The sequence below is a fragment of the Hibiscus syriacus genome, unplaced genomic scaffold (genome assembly GCF_006381635.1).
Source record: "Hibiscus syriacus cultivar Baekdansim isolate YM2019G1 unplaced genomic scaffold, ASM638163v2 tig00110429_pilon, whole genome shotgun sequence".
In the NCBI taxonomy this organism is placed as follows: Eukaryota; Viridiplantae; Streptophyta; class Magnoliopsida; order Malvales; family Malvaceae; genus Hibiscus; species Hibiscus syriacus.
The window spans coordinates 7,174,896-7,191,976 of NW_024062733.1; the positions used below are offsets into that span (position 1 = coordinate 7,174,896).

Here is a 17,081-nt window from a genome sequence, read left to right on the forward strand (position 1 = left end):
TAGCTGTTCTATCAACCCATCTGATAACACCCTCCAATACTCTTATCATGGCAGCAATTTCTTTCACTAAATTTAGATAAACTATAGCAAAACTATCTAAATTCTTAACCCAATCCACAGCAAGTTTGCTATCAGATTCAACAATCCACTGATTCTTAAACCTCTGAAGAATAGACTCAAAGAAAATTAAACCCCTCTTAATGGCTATAAGCTCCAGCAAAATAGGAGGGCCTGGACCAGCAGGCTCTTGGAAAGAACCCTTCATCTCGCCAACCTCATCTCTTAATAAACCACCTATACCACTCTTTCGCCAATCTCCACAAACAGTTGAATCCACATTCAATTTTTTTTTTGATAATAAGGAAGGCCTCTTTAAAAACCCCATTCATATCCGTCAAGCAACAAGGACTTAATGAACATTGGAAGGAGGAAAATAGTGTCTTATAAATTTTATTGCATAAGAATCAAGTACAATAAGATTACAAGACCGCCAAAATCCTTAGCAACCCGCAACACTACGTAAATATGTAGTAAAATTAAGCATTAAAATTACCCTACAGAAAACAAACTTAAACTTAAACCTAAGCTGTCGAAAATTCCCTAGAAGTAGGACAACAACATAAATAGATCCCCTCAACTTAATTAATCCCTAGTTTAGCGAATTTATCTGCTTCTTAATTAACTGCTCTCACCACATGACGCACAATGACACCTTTATCTACCACAATCTCTGCAATATCTTTTACTAAGGATAGGAACATCGGAGTAGAACTTAATGGATTTTTTATCCAGTTGACTGCCACAACACTATTTGATTCCAAAATAAGCCTTCTGTTTGCCGACAACCCCAAATCAAGAAACAAATTCAAGCCTCTTTTTATCGCCATCAACTCTTCCATAATAGCAAGCCCGGATCCAATACATTCAGAGAACGAACCCAACATCACTCCTTTCTCATCTCTAATCAACCTACCAATGCCACCCTTCGACCACCACTTATCCATAGCGCCGTCAACATTCGCTGTAACAAATCGTGAAGGAGGAGGAGACCAAGTAACTACCTTTAAAGTCCTCTTAGCAGAGCACATCGAACGATCAGCTAACGCAAGGTCCCCCACAAGACTATAAAAGGAAATCATCAGATTTGGAAACTTAGTAGAAAACAAAGCTATCACTCTGTACCTCGATAGAAAAGATAACAAAACACAATCTAATTTCTCATTATTAAAAACAATATCATTTCTCATTTTCCAAATCGACCACAAATAGCTCCTAGGATGAACCCCCAAACCCTTGATTTGGGTACAAGATCTGCCCAAACAAAAAAAAGAACTTTAAGACACTCCGAAATTGCAAAGGAAACCTCCCAACGATGCAAAAAGCTTGTCCATAACCCCTAAGACACTTTGCAAGAAAAGAAAAGGTGGGAAACCGTTTCTTGAGCCGACCCACAGAACGGACAGAATGGATCTTCTATACCTTGTACCCCACGTTTTATTAACTCTACTTTAACAGCAATCTTCTTGTGCACCACTTGCCAAACAAAGGATTCAACTCTAGGAGGAGCCACACCAACCCAAACGTTACTTTCCCACTGAAAACAATCGACAACTCTACTAAGAAAAATTTTAACGCAAGATTTCACTGAAAAGCACCCATCTCCTTCTCCTGTCCATACCAGACTATCATCAATTAAAGGCGTAGGATTGAAGTTATACAACAAAGCCATAAGCTCATTCCATTGCAACATCTCCCAATTAGCTAAGTTTCTTCTTATGGCAATATCCCAAAAATAACCTGACGAGTTAGTAGTCCTGAAATCGGCAATCTTCCACTCCTTATCTTTGATAGTGCGAACAAACGAGGGAACCGAATCTTCAATGGAACTCCGTCCAGCAAAGCAATGTGCCATAACTTGATTGAGTTCCCCTTGCCTGCTTTAAGTTGAAAATTGCTCCGCAAACATACTCAAAACTCATCTTCCGAGCAACAATTCTTCACAACCTCATTCCAAATCCAAGAAGCTTTATAAGAGTTCGAACTCTCAACCCCCATAGAATTCTGGTCAATATTATTTTTACAACAAATTATCCTTTTCCAGCATGAATTTTTCTCATTGGCAAACTTCCAAGTCCATTTACCCAATAAAGCTCTATTCATTAGATCGAGATTTGGAACCCCAAGTCCTCCCAAAGCCTTAGGCTTGCAAGCAGTCCCCCAACTTACCCTATGAATTCTATTCTTCGTTCCCGACTCCCCCAAAGAAACCTTGCCATAATTGAATTAAGTCTCTTCAGAACACACCTTGGCAATCTGAAAATCGGCATGAAGTAAATTGGTAGAGAGCAAAGAACCGACTTTATCAACACAATTCTTCCAGCGATGGATAGTGTAGCTGACTTCCACCCCGTCAATTTTTTATAAAACTTCTGAATAATCGGATCCCACAAAGAAACTGAGTTTTTCTTCGCCCCAAGTGGTAAACCCAAATAATCCGTTGGGAACAAACCCACAGAGCACCCTATAGCTATAGCCCACTCAATAATTTCATCGTCGTTCACGTTAATACCAAATAATCTGCTCTTCGAAAGATTTATCTACAGCCCCGACATCAACTCAAAGATCATAAGCACCCTCCTCACATTCTTCAACTCCCCAACTGAAGCATTACAAAAAATTAACAGATCATCAGCGAATTGAAGATGGGATAGCTCGAAAGAATTTCCTTGACTCCCAATCTAAAAATCTCTAAACAAGCCTAACCTCACAACCTTTGTCAACATCAAGCTCAATAGTTCACCAACCAAATTAAATAGAAGCGGAGAAAGAGAGCAACCCTGACGTAGACCCCTAGCGATCCGAAATTCATTTGAAGGAGAACCATTCACCAACACCGAGATGGTAGCCGTAGAAACACATATTCATCCACTATCCCCACTTCCTACCAAATCCGATATAATCCATTATTTTCAATAGTAAGCTCCAATTAATTGAATCATATGCTCTTTTGAAGTCTACCTTAAACGCAACTCCTTCAAGGCCTTTTCTCCTCCAACAGTCAATCCCCTCATTTGCAATAATGGAGCAATCCATAATTTGCCGACCTGGGATGAAAGCAAATTAGGAAGGAGTAACAACCGCATCCATACATTGATGTAATCTACTGGAAAGAACCTTTGACAAAATCTTGTACAATCCACCCACAAGGCTTATCGGTCTATAGTCCTCGATATTTTCCGAACTGAACTTTTTTGGGATTAAGGTAATGAATGAATGATTTACCCCTTTATCCCAGCTCTTAGCTTCATAAAAATCTCAGAAAAACTTCATAATATCCTCTTTAAGATCATGCCAAAATTTCTTGAAGAACCCTAATGTTAATCCATCCGAACCCTGTGCCTTACTGCTATCGGAAGACGAAATTGCTTCCCATACTTCTTCCACTAAGAATGGTCTTTCCATAAACGAATTTTGTTCCTCTGAAATCATGGAAAAAATTAAAATCCAAGGCCTCAACCTCAATTGTAGGGTTCTTATTATAAGCCTCTTTGAAGAAATTAACGTGCTCCTTAATATCGACAGAATCCGAAGTTAATTGACCCCCACTTTCAGCTCTTTAATAGCATTCACCCTTCCTCTGTTTGCTGCACACATGTGGAAAAATCTTGTGTTACGATCGCCCTCTAAGCCCCACTTCACTCGTGATTTCTGCAACCACATCGCCTCCTCTTTCTTGTATAATTCCCAAAGCTTTCTTCTAGCCACACCCAAAGATTCCATAGAGACAGAAGTAAAACCTTGTTGTATTTCTAGTTCTGAAACATGAATAAATTTCTCTAGCTCTGAAATTGATCCTTGCATTCTATTGTAACTGCCTTTAGATAACTCCTTTAATACCACTTTAGATCTTTTAAGAATGTCGTAAATCCCTATCCTTCTGCTGCCCAACCTTACTCGCTGGAATTCTTCCACCATTCTTTCCTTTAGACCCTCCTCCTGTAGCACGTAATTGAACAATCTAAAAGGTTTCGACCCCCAATCCGTGCCTTTGCTTTCCAAACTAATTGTGTTGTGGTCTGATAATGATCTCATTAGCAAACTCTGATTGAGACATGGAAACACAAATAAGAAGTTTGAATTAACTAGAAATATGTCTAGTCTGACGAAGGTTGGATTTTCCCTATTATTACTCCAAGTGAAATTGCCCCCCGACATTGGAAGATTATTCAAGCTAGCCTTCTGAACAAACTCATTAAAAATTCTCATAGAGAACCTATTATATCCTCTTCCCAACTTCTCATCCTGAGTTAAATACGCATTAAAATCTCCTCCCAAACAAAAAGGACATTCCAGTTGTAACACAAACGCTAACAGCGAGTCAAAGAACAATTCTTTCTCCGAATCAACTGAAGGCCCATACACGTTAGTAAACCAGCATGAAATAGACAATTCTTTGAGATTACCTTTAACAGCAATGAACCTATCCTGAACATGATCTGTCTCAACCTCCAATTTATTTTCGTCCCAAAGCGTTTTCAATCCTCCTACTGACTCAGTAGCTGGAGAAACCACAAACCGATTAACCTCCTCCTTAAGGAAGGGTTAATATTCTCCAACTTCGTTTCTTGAATAAACAATAGTGACGGCTTCCTCCCTTCAATAATGTTCCTCACAGCCCTAGCCTTTTCTCTCCTTCCCAATTCTCTAACATTCCACGATACCATAGTAAAACCGACATAGAAACAAAGAAATAAAATACCACCTTCCCTCAGACCTTCAAATTCCACCCCCCAACTACCTACCATCAACCACACCATTTGCCTTGTCCATGAACGCTTTCTTCCCTCCTCGGAAGGTTACACCCAATAGTTTGCTTACTTCCCAACTTGCACAAATTTCTTCCACCTCGTCCGAACAAACGTCTGAAGACTTCGCTTTTTCCTTCCGAACCTCTATTGAATTACTCCTGCCCCTGCTTCTGCTATATACTCTCTTGAAAGATTTACCCTTGGATCTGCTATTTGTTTCATTTCTATCTAAGGTGCGACCACGGTTTGGCGAAAAACCTATTCCCCTGAAACAATCCCTTGACAAGGAAACTAGCTCATCACCATGTATCTCCAACCGCGAATCAAGGCCCCCGAGTAATTAACGTTACTACTTAGAGGACCCAAAGATTTGAACCTCCTTCGAAAACCACGATGTGATGGTCCTTCTTTAGTGATCCTTGAGCCAACCTACTGATTGTTTTTGCTACTGTCTCCAGTCTGCTTATTAACCTCTTTATTGATATCTGACAATGTTTGTGTCGTTGACAATATGCCTATCTTCATCTTGTCTTTCTTAACCTCCACAAAATTGTCTCGTCTCGGGACTTCAGACTCATTAAATCTCGAAACAGAAGCCGCAACTCTACCTGTCTGAGACTTTTGATCAAATGAAACATATAACCCCTTGGATATCTCTCCAACCTCCTGTGCTTCCCCCTCCGTTAAAATCCCATCAACTTCGCACTGGTTCTCCGGTGTATCTACAACCCATTCATCAGAAGAATCACCATCGCTCTCAGCATTCCATACCTCCAAATGTTCGTCAGTCGACAATTTTACTTTAATATTGATCACATACAACCTTCCATTGGAATTAATGGAGATTGTCTCCGGGACATCAAATGGGCTTCCTACCCGAATCACCATCTTCGCTACTCTGCAATCCTGCTTCATCAAGGTTTCCTTCTTAATCTCTATTAACTCCCCCCACCGAGAGGCCAGACTGGAGAAGAAGACCTCATTCTAGCAGTTTAAAGGAACTCCGATTAACAATACTTCACAGAAAGCCAAAGGAACACCTCTTTCCGATGATACTGGTCTCAACCAGTCGAACCAATAATTGAACTCCAATGATTTTTCCTCCAGAGCTTTTGACATTTCCTCCTCCGACTGAAAGGACACTAAGCAAGAGTTCCTGGTGTAACCCCATCTCACAACGCTAGCATTAATGCCATCATTGTGTAGGGCTCTCTAAATTAATTGCAAATCATATATCTGCTTATGTATTCCGGTCAACGTCCTCTTTAACCAACTTCTCTCCTCTACCGAGATGTAAACATAAAGAGGGACCTTAGACGCTTCTTCTCCCCCTCGTCTGCCTACTTACCACCCTTGCTGACGAACTCGTAATTCCCATTAGTTTATCCCGATAAGAACTACCATCATGAAACTTATTATCGAATTTACCATTCCCATCAGAGTTCAAAGACTCTTTCTCTACTGCTTTTCTAATAAGCTTATTTGATCTTAATTCCATTTTCGCCCCATCTCCTCCTGAATGATGATGAATAAACACATTCAGATACTTAGCAACTCTTACCATAATATTTCTGTTGTCTAATACAATGTTATTCAACTTGGAAACCACATTCAACTGCTATGTCTGAGTTGCATAGTGAACAAAAGTGAAGGTTGAATCTCTATATTTTTCCTCTGTTGTTAACACGAAGAATAAAGACTAATCACCTTACCATGGTGATTAAACAATTCCCTTAACGTACCCCTAGCAATTCTTCTACTGAGATTGTCGATAAACACGGACCAGTGATCTCCCATATTTCGCAAAACTGCTCAAAGCTGAAATTAGGAAACAATTTTGGATCCCGCCCTTTAGAAAATGCAGGAAAATTGCAGAACAGTGGGCGCCTTAAAACTTCAACAAGTTATAGACAGAGACACCCAGGGACCTTGTGAATATTGTAGGATTAAAAATCAAGGGTTTCATGCTATGGATTGCTTTTAAGAAAATAAAAGTACCTCCGGCATAACTTCGGACGACTAAAGCAACGACAATGACGTACAAAATTCGGACAGGTTCTGAGCGGATGTCGATGAGAACGTCAATGGCAGTGACGGAGCAGCGAAAAAGTCAACTGGTCGGTCGGAAAACAAAGGAAAACAGTGCGGCGGCTTGGGTTTCGTCAAAGCTTTATCGGATTTTCAACGGCAAACGGCAGCTCCGTTCAACAAATCAACACTTGGGTTTTAGTCGGAATGGCCTGGCGCTTCGTTTGGGACTGGTGGTGACGTTCACCGTCGGCAGGAGCAAGGTGGATCGGCTCCAAGGGGATTATGAACTGTAATTGCTTTTCTCGGGTAGATCTGTGCCGATTTGCTGATTTTCTTTAAAAACTAAGCTTGAAATCGAAATCCCTATGAATAGACGAACTTCCCTCAAGAAAATGGCGGCGAACAGTGGTCGGAATTTGGCGGCGAACGGCGGACGGCGGTCAATGGTGGTTGTCGGTGGAAGACGGTGAGCACCTATGGGAGTTGAACAACGGACTTATCCCATAAGAAGAATGGTGAACACCACAAAACCTGATGACTGCTATTTACTATCTGATTCGGTGGATGATTTTTTGGCGTGGTCGGGAAAGGGTGATGGATTGTTTACTGCTAAAGCCTGCAGGTTGACCCTTTCTTCCAACTAAGGGGGCAGTCTCACTTGGAAGAAATTCGTTTGGTCAGGTTTGGCCCCACCTAGAGTCGAAACTTTTCTCTGGCAGGTTTCTCATCAAAGACTGGCAGTCAGATCGGAGTTGATAAAAAGGGGTGTTACGTTGGAGGAGGTGTCTTGCCCGTTATGTGCTAAGCAGGAGTAAACAGTTCAGCATTTGTTTATTTCGTGTCAGGTTGCATGGGATTTATGGAGCAGTTTCTGGAGGTTATGGGGAGTCTCGTCAGTTTTACCTAATGATCCAGCCTCTTTGCTGTGTTCCTGGTCGGATTTAAGGCCAAAGTCATTAATATGGAGCTTTATACCGGGGGTAGTTCTTTGGTCACTATGGAAGGCTAGAAATTCGGCGGTTTTTGATGATTGGAAATTGGACAAACCTAATCTTTTCTTCATATGCAGATTTAGGTTGGTTAAGTGGTTCCTTGCTAAATACCCGAACGTTATCATTCAGGTTGATTCTCTTGTAGGAGACCCGTCGCTTGCAGACAAGCACCAGACAAGGCACCCTAAAAGGATGAAGGTTCAGGAATGGCTTCCTCCTCCCCTTCATTTTTTTAAAGTTAATATTGATGGGGCAGTTAGTGGGGACGGGCTATTGGGGGGAATGGGGGTCATTTTAAGGGACTCGGAAAGCAAAATCCTTGGGTCTTTCTCGCTTGCTGTTGGTCCAGGTCCTCCTCCACTCGCTGAGATGAAAGCCATAGAGAAAGGCATTGAATTTTTTCTATCGTCGGAATGGGCGACTCAAGGAAGGTTAATTATTGAGAGTGATTGTAAGACAGTGGTGGATTGGATCTTACTGCTGACTTCATCTCCTCCTTTCCTTAGTTTACTGGTTCAAAAAATTGCTTCCTTAATCTTGGAGAGGGCGATCATTATTAGACATATACCGAGGAGATGTAATTGTGAGGCTGATACCTTAGCTAAACAGGGGATTGGCTGATCACTCATTATTGCTTTAGAGGTCATTCAGTAGGGTCTTGGGTTATTGTGGTTGTAGGGGATGTGGTAGTTTCGCTATTGTGTAGGGGCGGACTGGTCGTTTTAAATGTTCTGTAATTTTTATGGTGTTTAGTCAGTCTGCTGGTTGTTTTTTATGTACTGTGTTTCTTGAGCAATAAAATCCTAAGGCACTCTTTTCCTCCCTCCGCTGATTAAGGAACTTTCTCAAAAGTTCCATTAGTTAAGAAGGGGGTTTTTAATAAGGCCTACAATTCTTATAAAAAAAACTACTGCAAAAACACCAAAGCCAACAACAATCGATAGAGATCCGTCTCTGATTTTTATTATCCACATTCAATTTTAGATAACCCTTTGGAGGAGGAATCCAAAACACAACTTTATGAGTCGAATTTGTGGAAGAACATCAAAAATCTCCAATAGATGGATCACAATTGAGAGAGTCTTTAGTAATAGGAACCTCCTTGAACTTAGCTAAAAACCAAGAAGCAAGCCTAAATCTAGCCATGAAAAATAGCTCAATCTGATCTAAGGTCTTTCCTTCAAACACCACGGCATTTCTGAATTTCCAAATTGTCCAAAACACTACTCCCGGAATAAATGACCAAAACACTACTCTTCTAACAACTTTCATATTTCAACTGGAGGTTTATCTAAAATAGTAGTTCCCGAATCAAAATTCAGGGCCAAATTAGACAAGCAATCTGCACACCTATTATGTTGCTGTAGGATATTTCAAATTTTCAAAGCCACCCTGCATATTCATGATTTGCATGCAATCTTTGATCCAATATGAAACAAGGATGAGAACCTTAAAACCCTTTCTTCAAGAATTAAACCACCACAGCAGCATCCACTACAAGTATAATAGATTGAAAATTTAAAGCTCAAGCAACATCAAATCTTCTCGCACCATAAATATAGGTTGTTAGGCATATTCCAAAATTAAGAACTGTAACAGAATCTATAGAATTATGCAAATAATCCAAGGACGATATTTATGGATTTATTTTTTGTTTTTTTCCATAGTGTAACCTCTGTAACTTTTATATGTACCTAGCATATGAGGATAATAATATACCAGTGGTATTTTCTTCTCTTCTTGTTTCAAAGCATGGTATTAGATCCTATTAGGTTCAATTTATGAGTTTGGATTTTGTTAGTTTCTTCACAAAATGTTTGGGTTTCATGGGTCACTCTAGGAAGTGACTGGTAGTTTTCACCTTTGGCATAGGGAGGAGAAGAAGTCACACTTCTGCCATTCCCCAATGTCTCGTGTTGTCAATACGTAAGGCTCACACACAAGATGAATTTTCTAGGTTCAACCTCATGCACCGCTGCATGGGGGAACATGGTAACCTACCTAAGCAGCGGTCATTGTCTCTAGTATTATTCTCTCTTTTTTTGTCTACAGACATGAAATCATAAAAGCAGTACAATTTATGCACCAAGTCACCTCAGGTAAAAAAATGTAAAACAAGAAGAGAAAAAAGCCACCCACAATTTCTAGACAGACTTAGAGAGGTTATGGTTTACCTGCAATAAAGAGTTGGTGTGCAATAGTTGAAATATGGAGTGGAACTTTATGGGTTGAGCATTCGCGAGCAACAATACCCTGTATGCAAATAAACATTGTCTTACAACTACGTAAATTATAACTACTGCTATATTCGTTTCAATTGGAAAAGATGAACAAGCAACCAATTATCTGACCAGATCCTTCACAAAGATATCAAGGGCAGAATAAGGGGTATAGTCATTGTCTAACATGTGTGGAACACGATTTTCAAACATCCTGCAATTTAGTCATTATCCAATCAGAACTCATCAAAAGTGAAAAATATCGAAATGCCTTGGACCAATTATTTTAAGAAAAAAGAAATGCAAAGGTTTCTCTAAAGACAAGGACTCTATTACTGATGCAGTTTACAATTCCAGAAAGATTTCAAGTTCCATAGATGATGTTAGATTAAAACATGTAACATGTGGAACTGGGATCAGTTTGTTTGAACATGACCATGGCATGAATTTTGCAACTTGAATTATCTGGATACAAGACACAAGGGTCATGAGCTTTTCATATACTATATACTAAATATTTATCTAATAAGAATTTATGTTTCTTCACTGTAAAAGAACTACAGACATAGTAAACAATGGTGATAATGTGAAGTGAGAAACTTGACAAGAACATATGAGCGCCTGCACCTATACTTCCAGGTTGAAAATTTTTAAAAAAAGGTCATTCTATTACGGTTGAACAAAAGACTAAGAGTGAAAGAGAAAGGAAAATGCTCTTTTTCCAGTCCTCAAGTGAGTGGAAATTGCTATTCATATGTAGAATCAAATATATCTTATAAAAAAACTAATGCACATTCCAAATTTCTGAGAGCAAAGCATGACACATGAGCAAAACTAGATTACAGCAAAAAAGTAGCATGAACGTGGAAATTCAAGGATACTTCCCAAAACAATGTTTGTTAGGATCATCAAATCAACAATAAACTTTGAAAGAAAATTTGCCATTATACAGCAACACTTTAAGGGATAATTACCAAAAACCTATCCCTATTGCTATAAGTTATTTTCAGCCCCAAACTCTACATTCAAAAGTAAGTTGCAGAAACCCATCAAGTGGCCTCGGTGGTTAAAAGGAGTGTTGTTATCCCTAGAGGTCCTGAGTTCGAGTAGCTGATTTTGTAGGGTGTGTGATTTGTCACTGGTTAAGAAATAGTTTGAACAGATACAACCTTGAATCACCCTATACTAAAAAAATGTGGCAGTGATTGGAACAAACTCTAAAAGGACCTTTCTCAAAAAATGGTCCTAATAAGAACATGAAGATGAAATCTGACACATGTAGCAAACCCAAAGATAGGAAAGAGATTTGTCTGCTATTGCTGTTTTAGTAGTAGAAATGGGAAAATATTTTACTGCTCATGACAAAGTGGTCTTGTAACCATAGCATTTCAATTTATAACTGTAACCTTGTTACGAAGTTCAGAGTTGGACAATCATTAAACCATAAACATAAACTTGATATGATAATGCTTCTATGATTCCTTTAGGGGACTACATATTTCTACAAAAGAATACCAATCCCAGGGCCTATGTAGTTAGTAGTCAGGTTTCAAAAAACAAAACAAAAGTAAAAAAGAAAGCAATAGAAAAAAACACATACTTCCAGTTCAGTGTATAAAAACCTACCAGGATGTTGCCCCACTATTGCTGATGATATCAAACAACATTCTTGAGTTAAGACCTAATCGGGCTCCAAAAGCCATTGCCTCAGCCGATGCTGCTATATGAACTCCGGCAAGCAACTGATTAACCATCTTTACACCACTGAAGATTGAGAAAGGAAACAAAAATAATATAAAAAAGTTGCATCCTTAACAAATAAATAGGCAATTGATGTTTTATGCTATGACCAATAATTGCTCAGAAGTACCTTCCTACTCCACAACCCCCTTTGATAACATAGAGCTTCTCACTTAATGCTGTTCAATGTCAACAACCAAGACCAATCAAAACATAACTCGGGTATTCGTTCACCTAACAACTGAAAGTTCACTGCATGCAAATTACCTGAGAGGACAAGACCTGCACTTTTAAGAGCATCATCTGAACCTGCAACCATTATCTAGAAATAGAAACAGAAAAAAAAGAAACAAACTTCAGAAGTACAAATCAAGAGGTTTCAATTAAAATTTTAAATTAAATTCCCTTTTGCGTACTGTAAGTTCACCCATAGAGGCTCTTTTAACACCCCCAGAAACAGGTGCATCAACCAATTTTAAATCTTTTCCTTCATCTGCAGATGCACAGATAAATTACCAAGTGAATAACAGTGACATCAAGTATAACAGAAAAAGCAGCGCACTTTTAACAATTTGAACAAAGGAAAACCATTATAATTTGCGAGAAATCAGAGTAATTCTCTGTTATTCCATTCTATAATCAATAGGATTTGTTACATATTTATATACAAGCTACATCTCTATCTAAGGAAACTTTGAGATAGGAAGGAAACTAATTCTAGGTAAAGATATAATCCCTTAAAGTAAGGGATTAAAACTACAGGAAATATTCACAAAATCCTATTAAAAGCATTCCTAATTTAATCTATTACAAGCTGGAGAATATACATTGAATTAGAAAAGAATGAAGAAATAATATGTCTTATTTCTTGAATGAGTACAAGGCTCCTTTTATACAGAGGGAAATTACAACAAAAAAAGAAACTAATTAGAGCCAATATTTAACAGCTTCTACTTTCCTACTTTTTCTTGATTTACATCTTTTACTTTCTATATTTACATAGAAAACAAATCCTAGAATATCTCATAGATTATGACTAAATCAAGGCTTTCAATGACCAAATTTCCAACACTCCCCCTCAAGCTGGTTTAAAGATATCTTCCATAGCCAGCTTGCTAGTCAGATTACCAAATTGCTTCTTGTGTAGTCCCTTCGTTAGTACATCAGCTAATTGTTCATCAGTTGGAAGATATGTCATGCATATTATTCCAGCATTGACTTTCTCCTTGATGAAATGTTTATCCACTTCTATATGTTTCGTGTGATCATGAAGAACTGGATTATGAGCAATAGCAGCTTTGTTGACACAATAGACCTTCATTGGAGTAGAGTAAGAAAACTTCAATTCTTCAAGAATCCTTTTTATCCACATCGCCTCGCAAATTCCATGGGTAACGGCTCTGAATCCTGCTTCAACACTACTTCTAGCTACCACATTTTATTTTTTACTCCGCCATGTAACTAGGTTTCCTCTAACAAAGGAACAGTATCCAGACGTTGATCTTCTGTCTGTAACACTTCCTGCCCAATCTGCGTCTGTGTAGACTTCAACTTGAAGATGTCCATGTTTCTTGAACAATAAGCCTCTTCCTGGAGTTCCTTTCAAATATCTTAAGATCCTATAGACGGCCTCGAAATGCTCCGCCCCTGGTGAGTGCATGAATTGACTTACCATGCTAACTGCAAAAGCAATATCAGGCCGTGTATGAGACAAGTAAATCAACTTCCCTACAAGTCTTTGATATTGTTCCCTGTCCTTTACTTCTTCAACCTTAGCAGCTTGTAACTTCAAGTTTGGCTCAACCGGAGTTTCAACCATCTTACAACCAAGTAGACCTGTTTCTCCAAGGAGATCAAGAACATATTTTCTCTGATTGACAAATATGCCTTCCTTAGATCTTGCAAATTTCATTCCAAGGAAATACTTAAGAGCTCCCAGGTCCTTAATTAGGAACTCCTTTGCTAGTCTTTTCTTCAGAATAGTTTATTTTGTTTCATCATCACCAGTGAGAATAATATCATCAACATAAACAATCAAAATTGCAACTTTACCATCTTTTGAATGTTTATAAAATACTGTGTGATCAGCTTGACTCTGCAAGAAGCCATAACTGATAACTGTCTTTCCAAAGCGGTCAAACCAAGCTCTTGGTGACTGTTTTAGTCCATATAGTGACTTATGTAATCTGCATACTTTGTTACTGCCAAGTTTCTTCTCAAATCCTGGCGGTAGGCTCATATACACCTCCTCTTCCAGATCACCATTGAGAAATGCATTTTTAACGTCAAGTTGATGTAGAGGCCAATCGGAGTTCACTACAAGAGATAACAATACTCTAATAGAATTTATTTTAGCAACAGGAGCAAAAGTCTCTTGGTAGTCAATCCCATATATCTGAGTAAAGCCATTAGCCACCAATCTCGCCTTGTATCTCTCAATGCTTCCATCAGCTTTACTTTTTATTGTAAACACCCATTTACACCCGACTATTTTCTTTCCTTTGGGTAGATCGACAATCTCCCATGTATCACTTCTCCTTAGAGCATTCATCTCCTCCATGACTGCTAATTTCCAATTCGGATCATCCAATGCTTCCTGTATATTCCTTGGAACAAACAAATGTGAAATCCTAGATGTGAAAGCTTTATGGTTTTTTGATAGTTTGTGATAGGAAAGATATTTTGCAATGGGATGTTGAGTGCAATTTCGGACACCTTTTCTAAGTGCTATAGGGACATCAAGATCAGGAATACTAGGTGAATTGTTGGACAAAGTGGAGGAAATCAAAGGTGTAGTAGGGATAGGATTACCTGAAGTTTCGACACCAGAACTTAGATCTTCAGATTGGTTTCGTGCAGGGTTGATATTTGAGTCTTTATTTCTCAAATGAAATCTCTTCCTAGTATAAAACTGAAGCTCAGAATTCAAATCACGTTGATTAGTTTGTAGTACTTCTCCCCCTGAACGAGAATCTCCTTCATTAGGCACCAACAAACCTGGTTCTCCTAGGCAATCGTTATTAGAAACACTTGAATTTGGATTTTCAAAGCGACCACTCTCAGAAATGCGTGGTTTTTGTGTAGGATAAATGACATTGGGTAGTGGGATAGAAATGTCCCAAAAATTGTTTTCTACAACACTTGTCTCCCCCTGAAGAGAATTTTTTGTGAAATAAGGTTTTGTTTCCAAAAATGACACATCCATACTCACATGAAATTTTTTTGTTTGAGGATCAAAACACTTATACCCCTTTTTATTTAATAGCACGTGGGTCAAGTTTTGAACGAAATTGGCATGGAACATGAACATAGACAGTACATCCAAAAACTTTGACAGGTAACTCAGAAAACAACCTTGTTCCAAGAAAAGATGATTTTAGGCAATCGAGTGGTGTTTTGTATGTTAACACCTTAGTAGGCATCCTATTTATCAAGTAAGCGGCTGTTAAAACTGCTTCACCCCATAAGTATTTGGGAACATGCATGTAAAACATTATGGCATGTGCTACTTCAAGTAAATGTTTATTTTTTCGTTTTGCAATGCCATTTTGTTGAGGGGTATCCCGACATGTAGAGTGATGAAAAATCCCTCTCTTTCAAAAAATCACCTAAGTGCTCATTAAAATATTCTGTTCCATTGTCAGAATGTAAAATACTAATCTTGGTTTGAAATTGGTTTTCAATCAGAGTGTAAAAATTTTTGAATAAATCTTTCACGTCAGACTTTTTATTCATTAGATAAATCCAACATAACCGTGTGTGGTCATCAATAAAAGTAACAAACCACCTTTTACCAGAAATAGTAGTAACTTTAGAAGGGCCCCAAACATCACTATGAATCAGATAAAAAGGTTTGGAGGCCTGATAATCTTTTGGTAAATAAGGGGAACGACAGTTTTTTGAAAACACACAATTTTCACAATGAAAAGAAGAACAATCAATCCCTTTAAATAATTCTGGAAATAAGTGTTTCAAGTAAAGAAAACTAGGATGTCCTAGTCTATAATGCCACAACATTATTTTTTCTCGAACATAAATTGAACTAGCGCCACTAAAGCTCTGAACTATTTTATTACTGATAGATACTTCATCAAAGTAATAAAGACCTTCAATCATCCTAGCACGTCCAATCATCATCCCCGAGTTCCGGTCCTGAAATTCACAATGTGATTCAAAGAAGGTAATGTAACAATTAGAATCTCTAGATAGTTTACTGACAAACAAAAGATTACAGGCTAATTAGGGACATGAAGAACATTATTGAGATTAATTTTCTCTTTCAGTTTAATGAGTTCTTTTCCTGCAATAGGTGAAAAACTACCATCGGCAATTCTAATTTTTTTCATTTCCAGGGCAAGGTGAATAGGTATTAAATAAATGAGAAAAACTAGTCATGTGATCTGAGGCTCCAGAATCTATTATCCACAGAGAGGAATTTGGACAAGAAAGGGCTTTAGGATTACTAACTGTTTGTGCCAAAGAAACACTAGGAATACCGGATGAGAAATTGGATTTTATCAGTTTCAAGAGTTGATCAATCTGCTCTTTGTTGAAGAGACCTGAGTCAGCTTCACTTGCAGTAGGAATTCCACGATTCTTCTCTCCTTGCTTGTTGCTTTTCCAGTTAGCAGGTTTGCCATGAATTTTCCAACATGTCTCACGTGTATAGCGAGGTTTGTTGCAAAAATCGCACCAGGCCCGTGGTTTATCATCAAACCTACGCTGGTAGTTTGCTGCCTTGTAGGCTGCAACATCACTCAATAAGGCAGAATTTTCAATTAACTCACCAGTACTCTTCTTTTTTAGCATGACAGTCCTTCGGCTTTCTTCTCTTCTAACTTCGGCAAATACTTCACCAATGGATGGAAGAGGAGGTCTGCCAATAATCTTTCCTCGTACTTTATCAAACTCAACACTGAGGTCGGCAAGAAACTTGTAAATACGACTATCTTCTACAGTTTTCTTATGGTGATTACAGTTGTCAATACTTTTCCATTCGTATGTGTTGAAGAGATCAAGATCCTGCCACAGTATTTTCAACGAATGGAAATATGTGGTGACAGAATTATCTCCTTGACGAATCTCCTCCAATTTTAAAGTCAACTCAAAAACCTGAGATTGGTTGCCTAGGTCAGAATACATCTGACTAACATTATCCCACAATTCTTTTGCAGTAGGATAGCACATGTAATTGGAGCTTATGTCCTCCTCCATGGAATTGACCAACCATGACATAACCATGGAGTTTTTAGCATCCCAAGTAGCGTACAGCGGATCATCAACAGCAGGAG

The 17,081-nt window shown here is 38.5% G+C and overlaps 1 protein-coding gene across 1 annotated transcript in view; it reads right to left on the minus strand.

The window, feature by feature from the left end:
• Nucleotides 1–17,081, minus strand: part of LOC120125130 — a 107,335-nt gene that overhangs the window by 41,576 nt on the left and 48,678 nt on the right. The window contains exons 16-21 of the mRNA XM_039143622.1: nucleotides 12,207–12,283; nucleotides 12,058–12,112; nucleotides 11,921–11,969; nucleotides 11,677–11,814; nucleotides 10,183–10,264; nucleotides 10,006–10,084 (exon numbers count right to left, since the gene is read on the minus strand). Coding sequence (XP_038999553.1) covers nucleotides 10,006–10,084; nucleotides 10,183–10,264; nucleotides 11,677–11,814; nucleotides 11,921–11,969; nucleotides 12,058–12,112; nucleotides 12,207–12,283 — 480 coding nt within the window. The remainder of the gene's footprint in view (nucleotides 1–10,005; nucleotides 10,085–10,182; nucleotides 10,265–11,676; nucleotides 11,815–11,920; nucleotides 11,970–12,057; nucleotides 12,113–12,206; nucleotides 12,284–17,081) is intronic.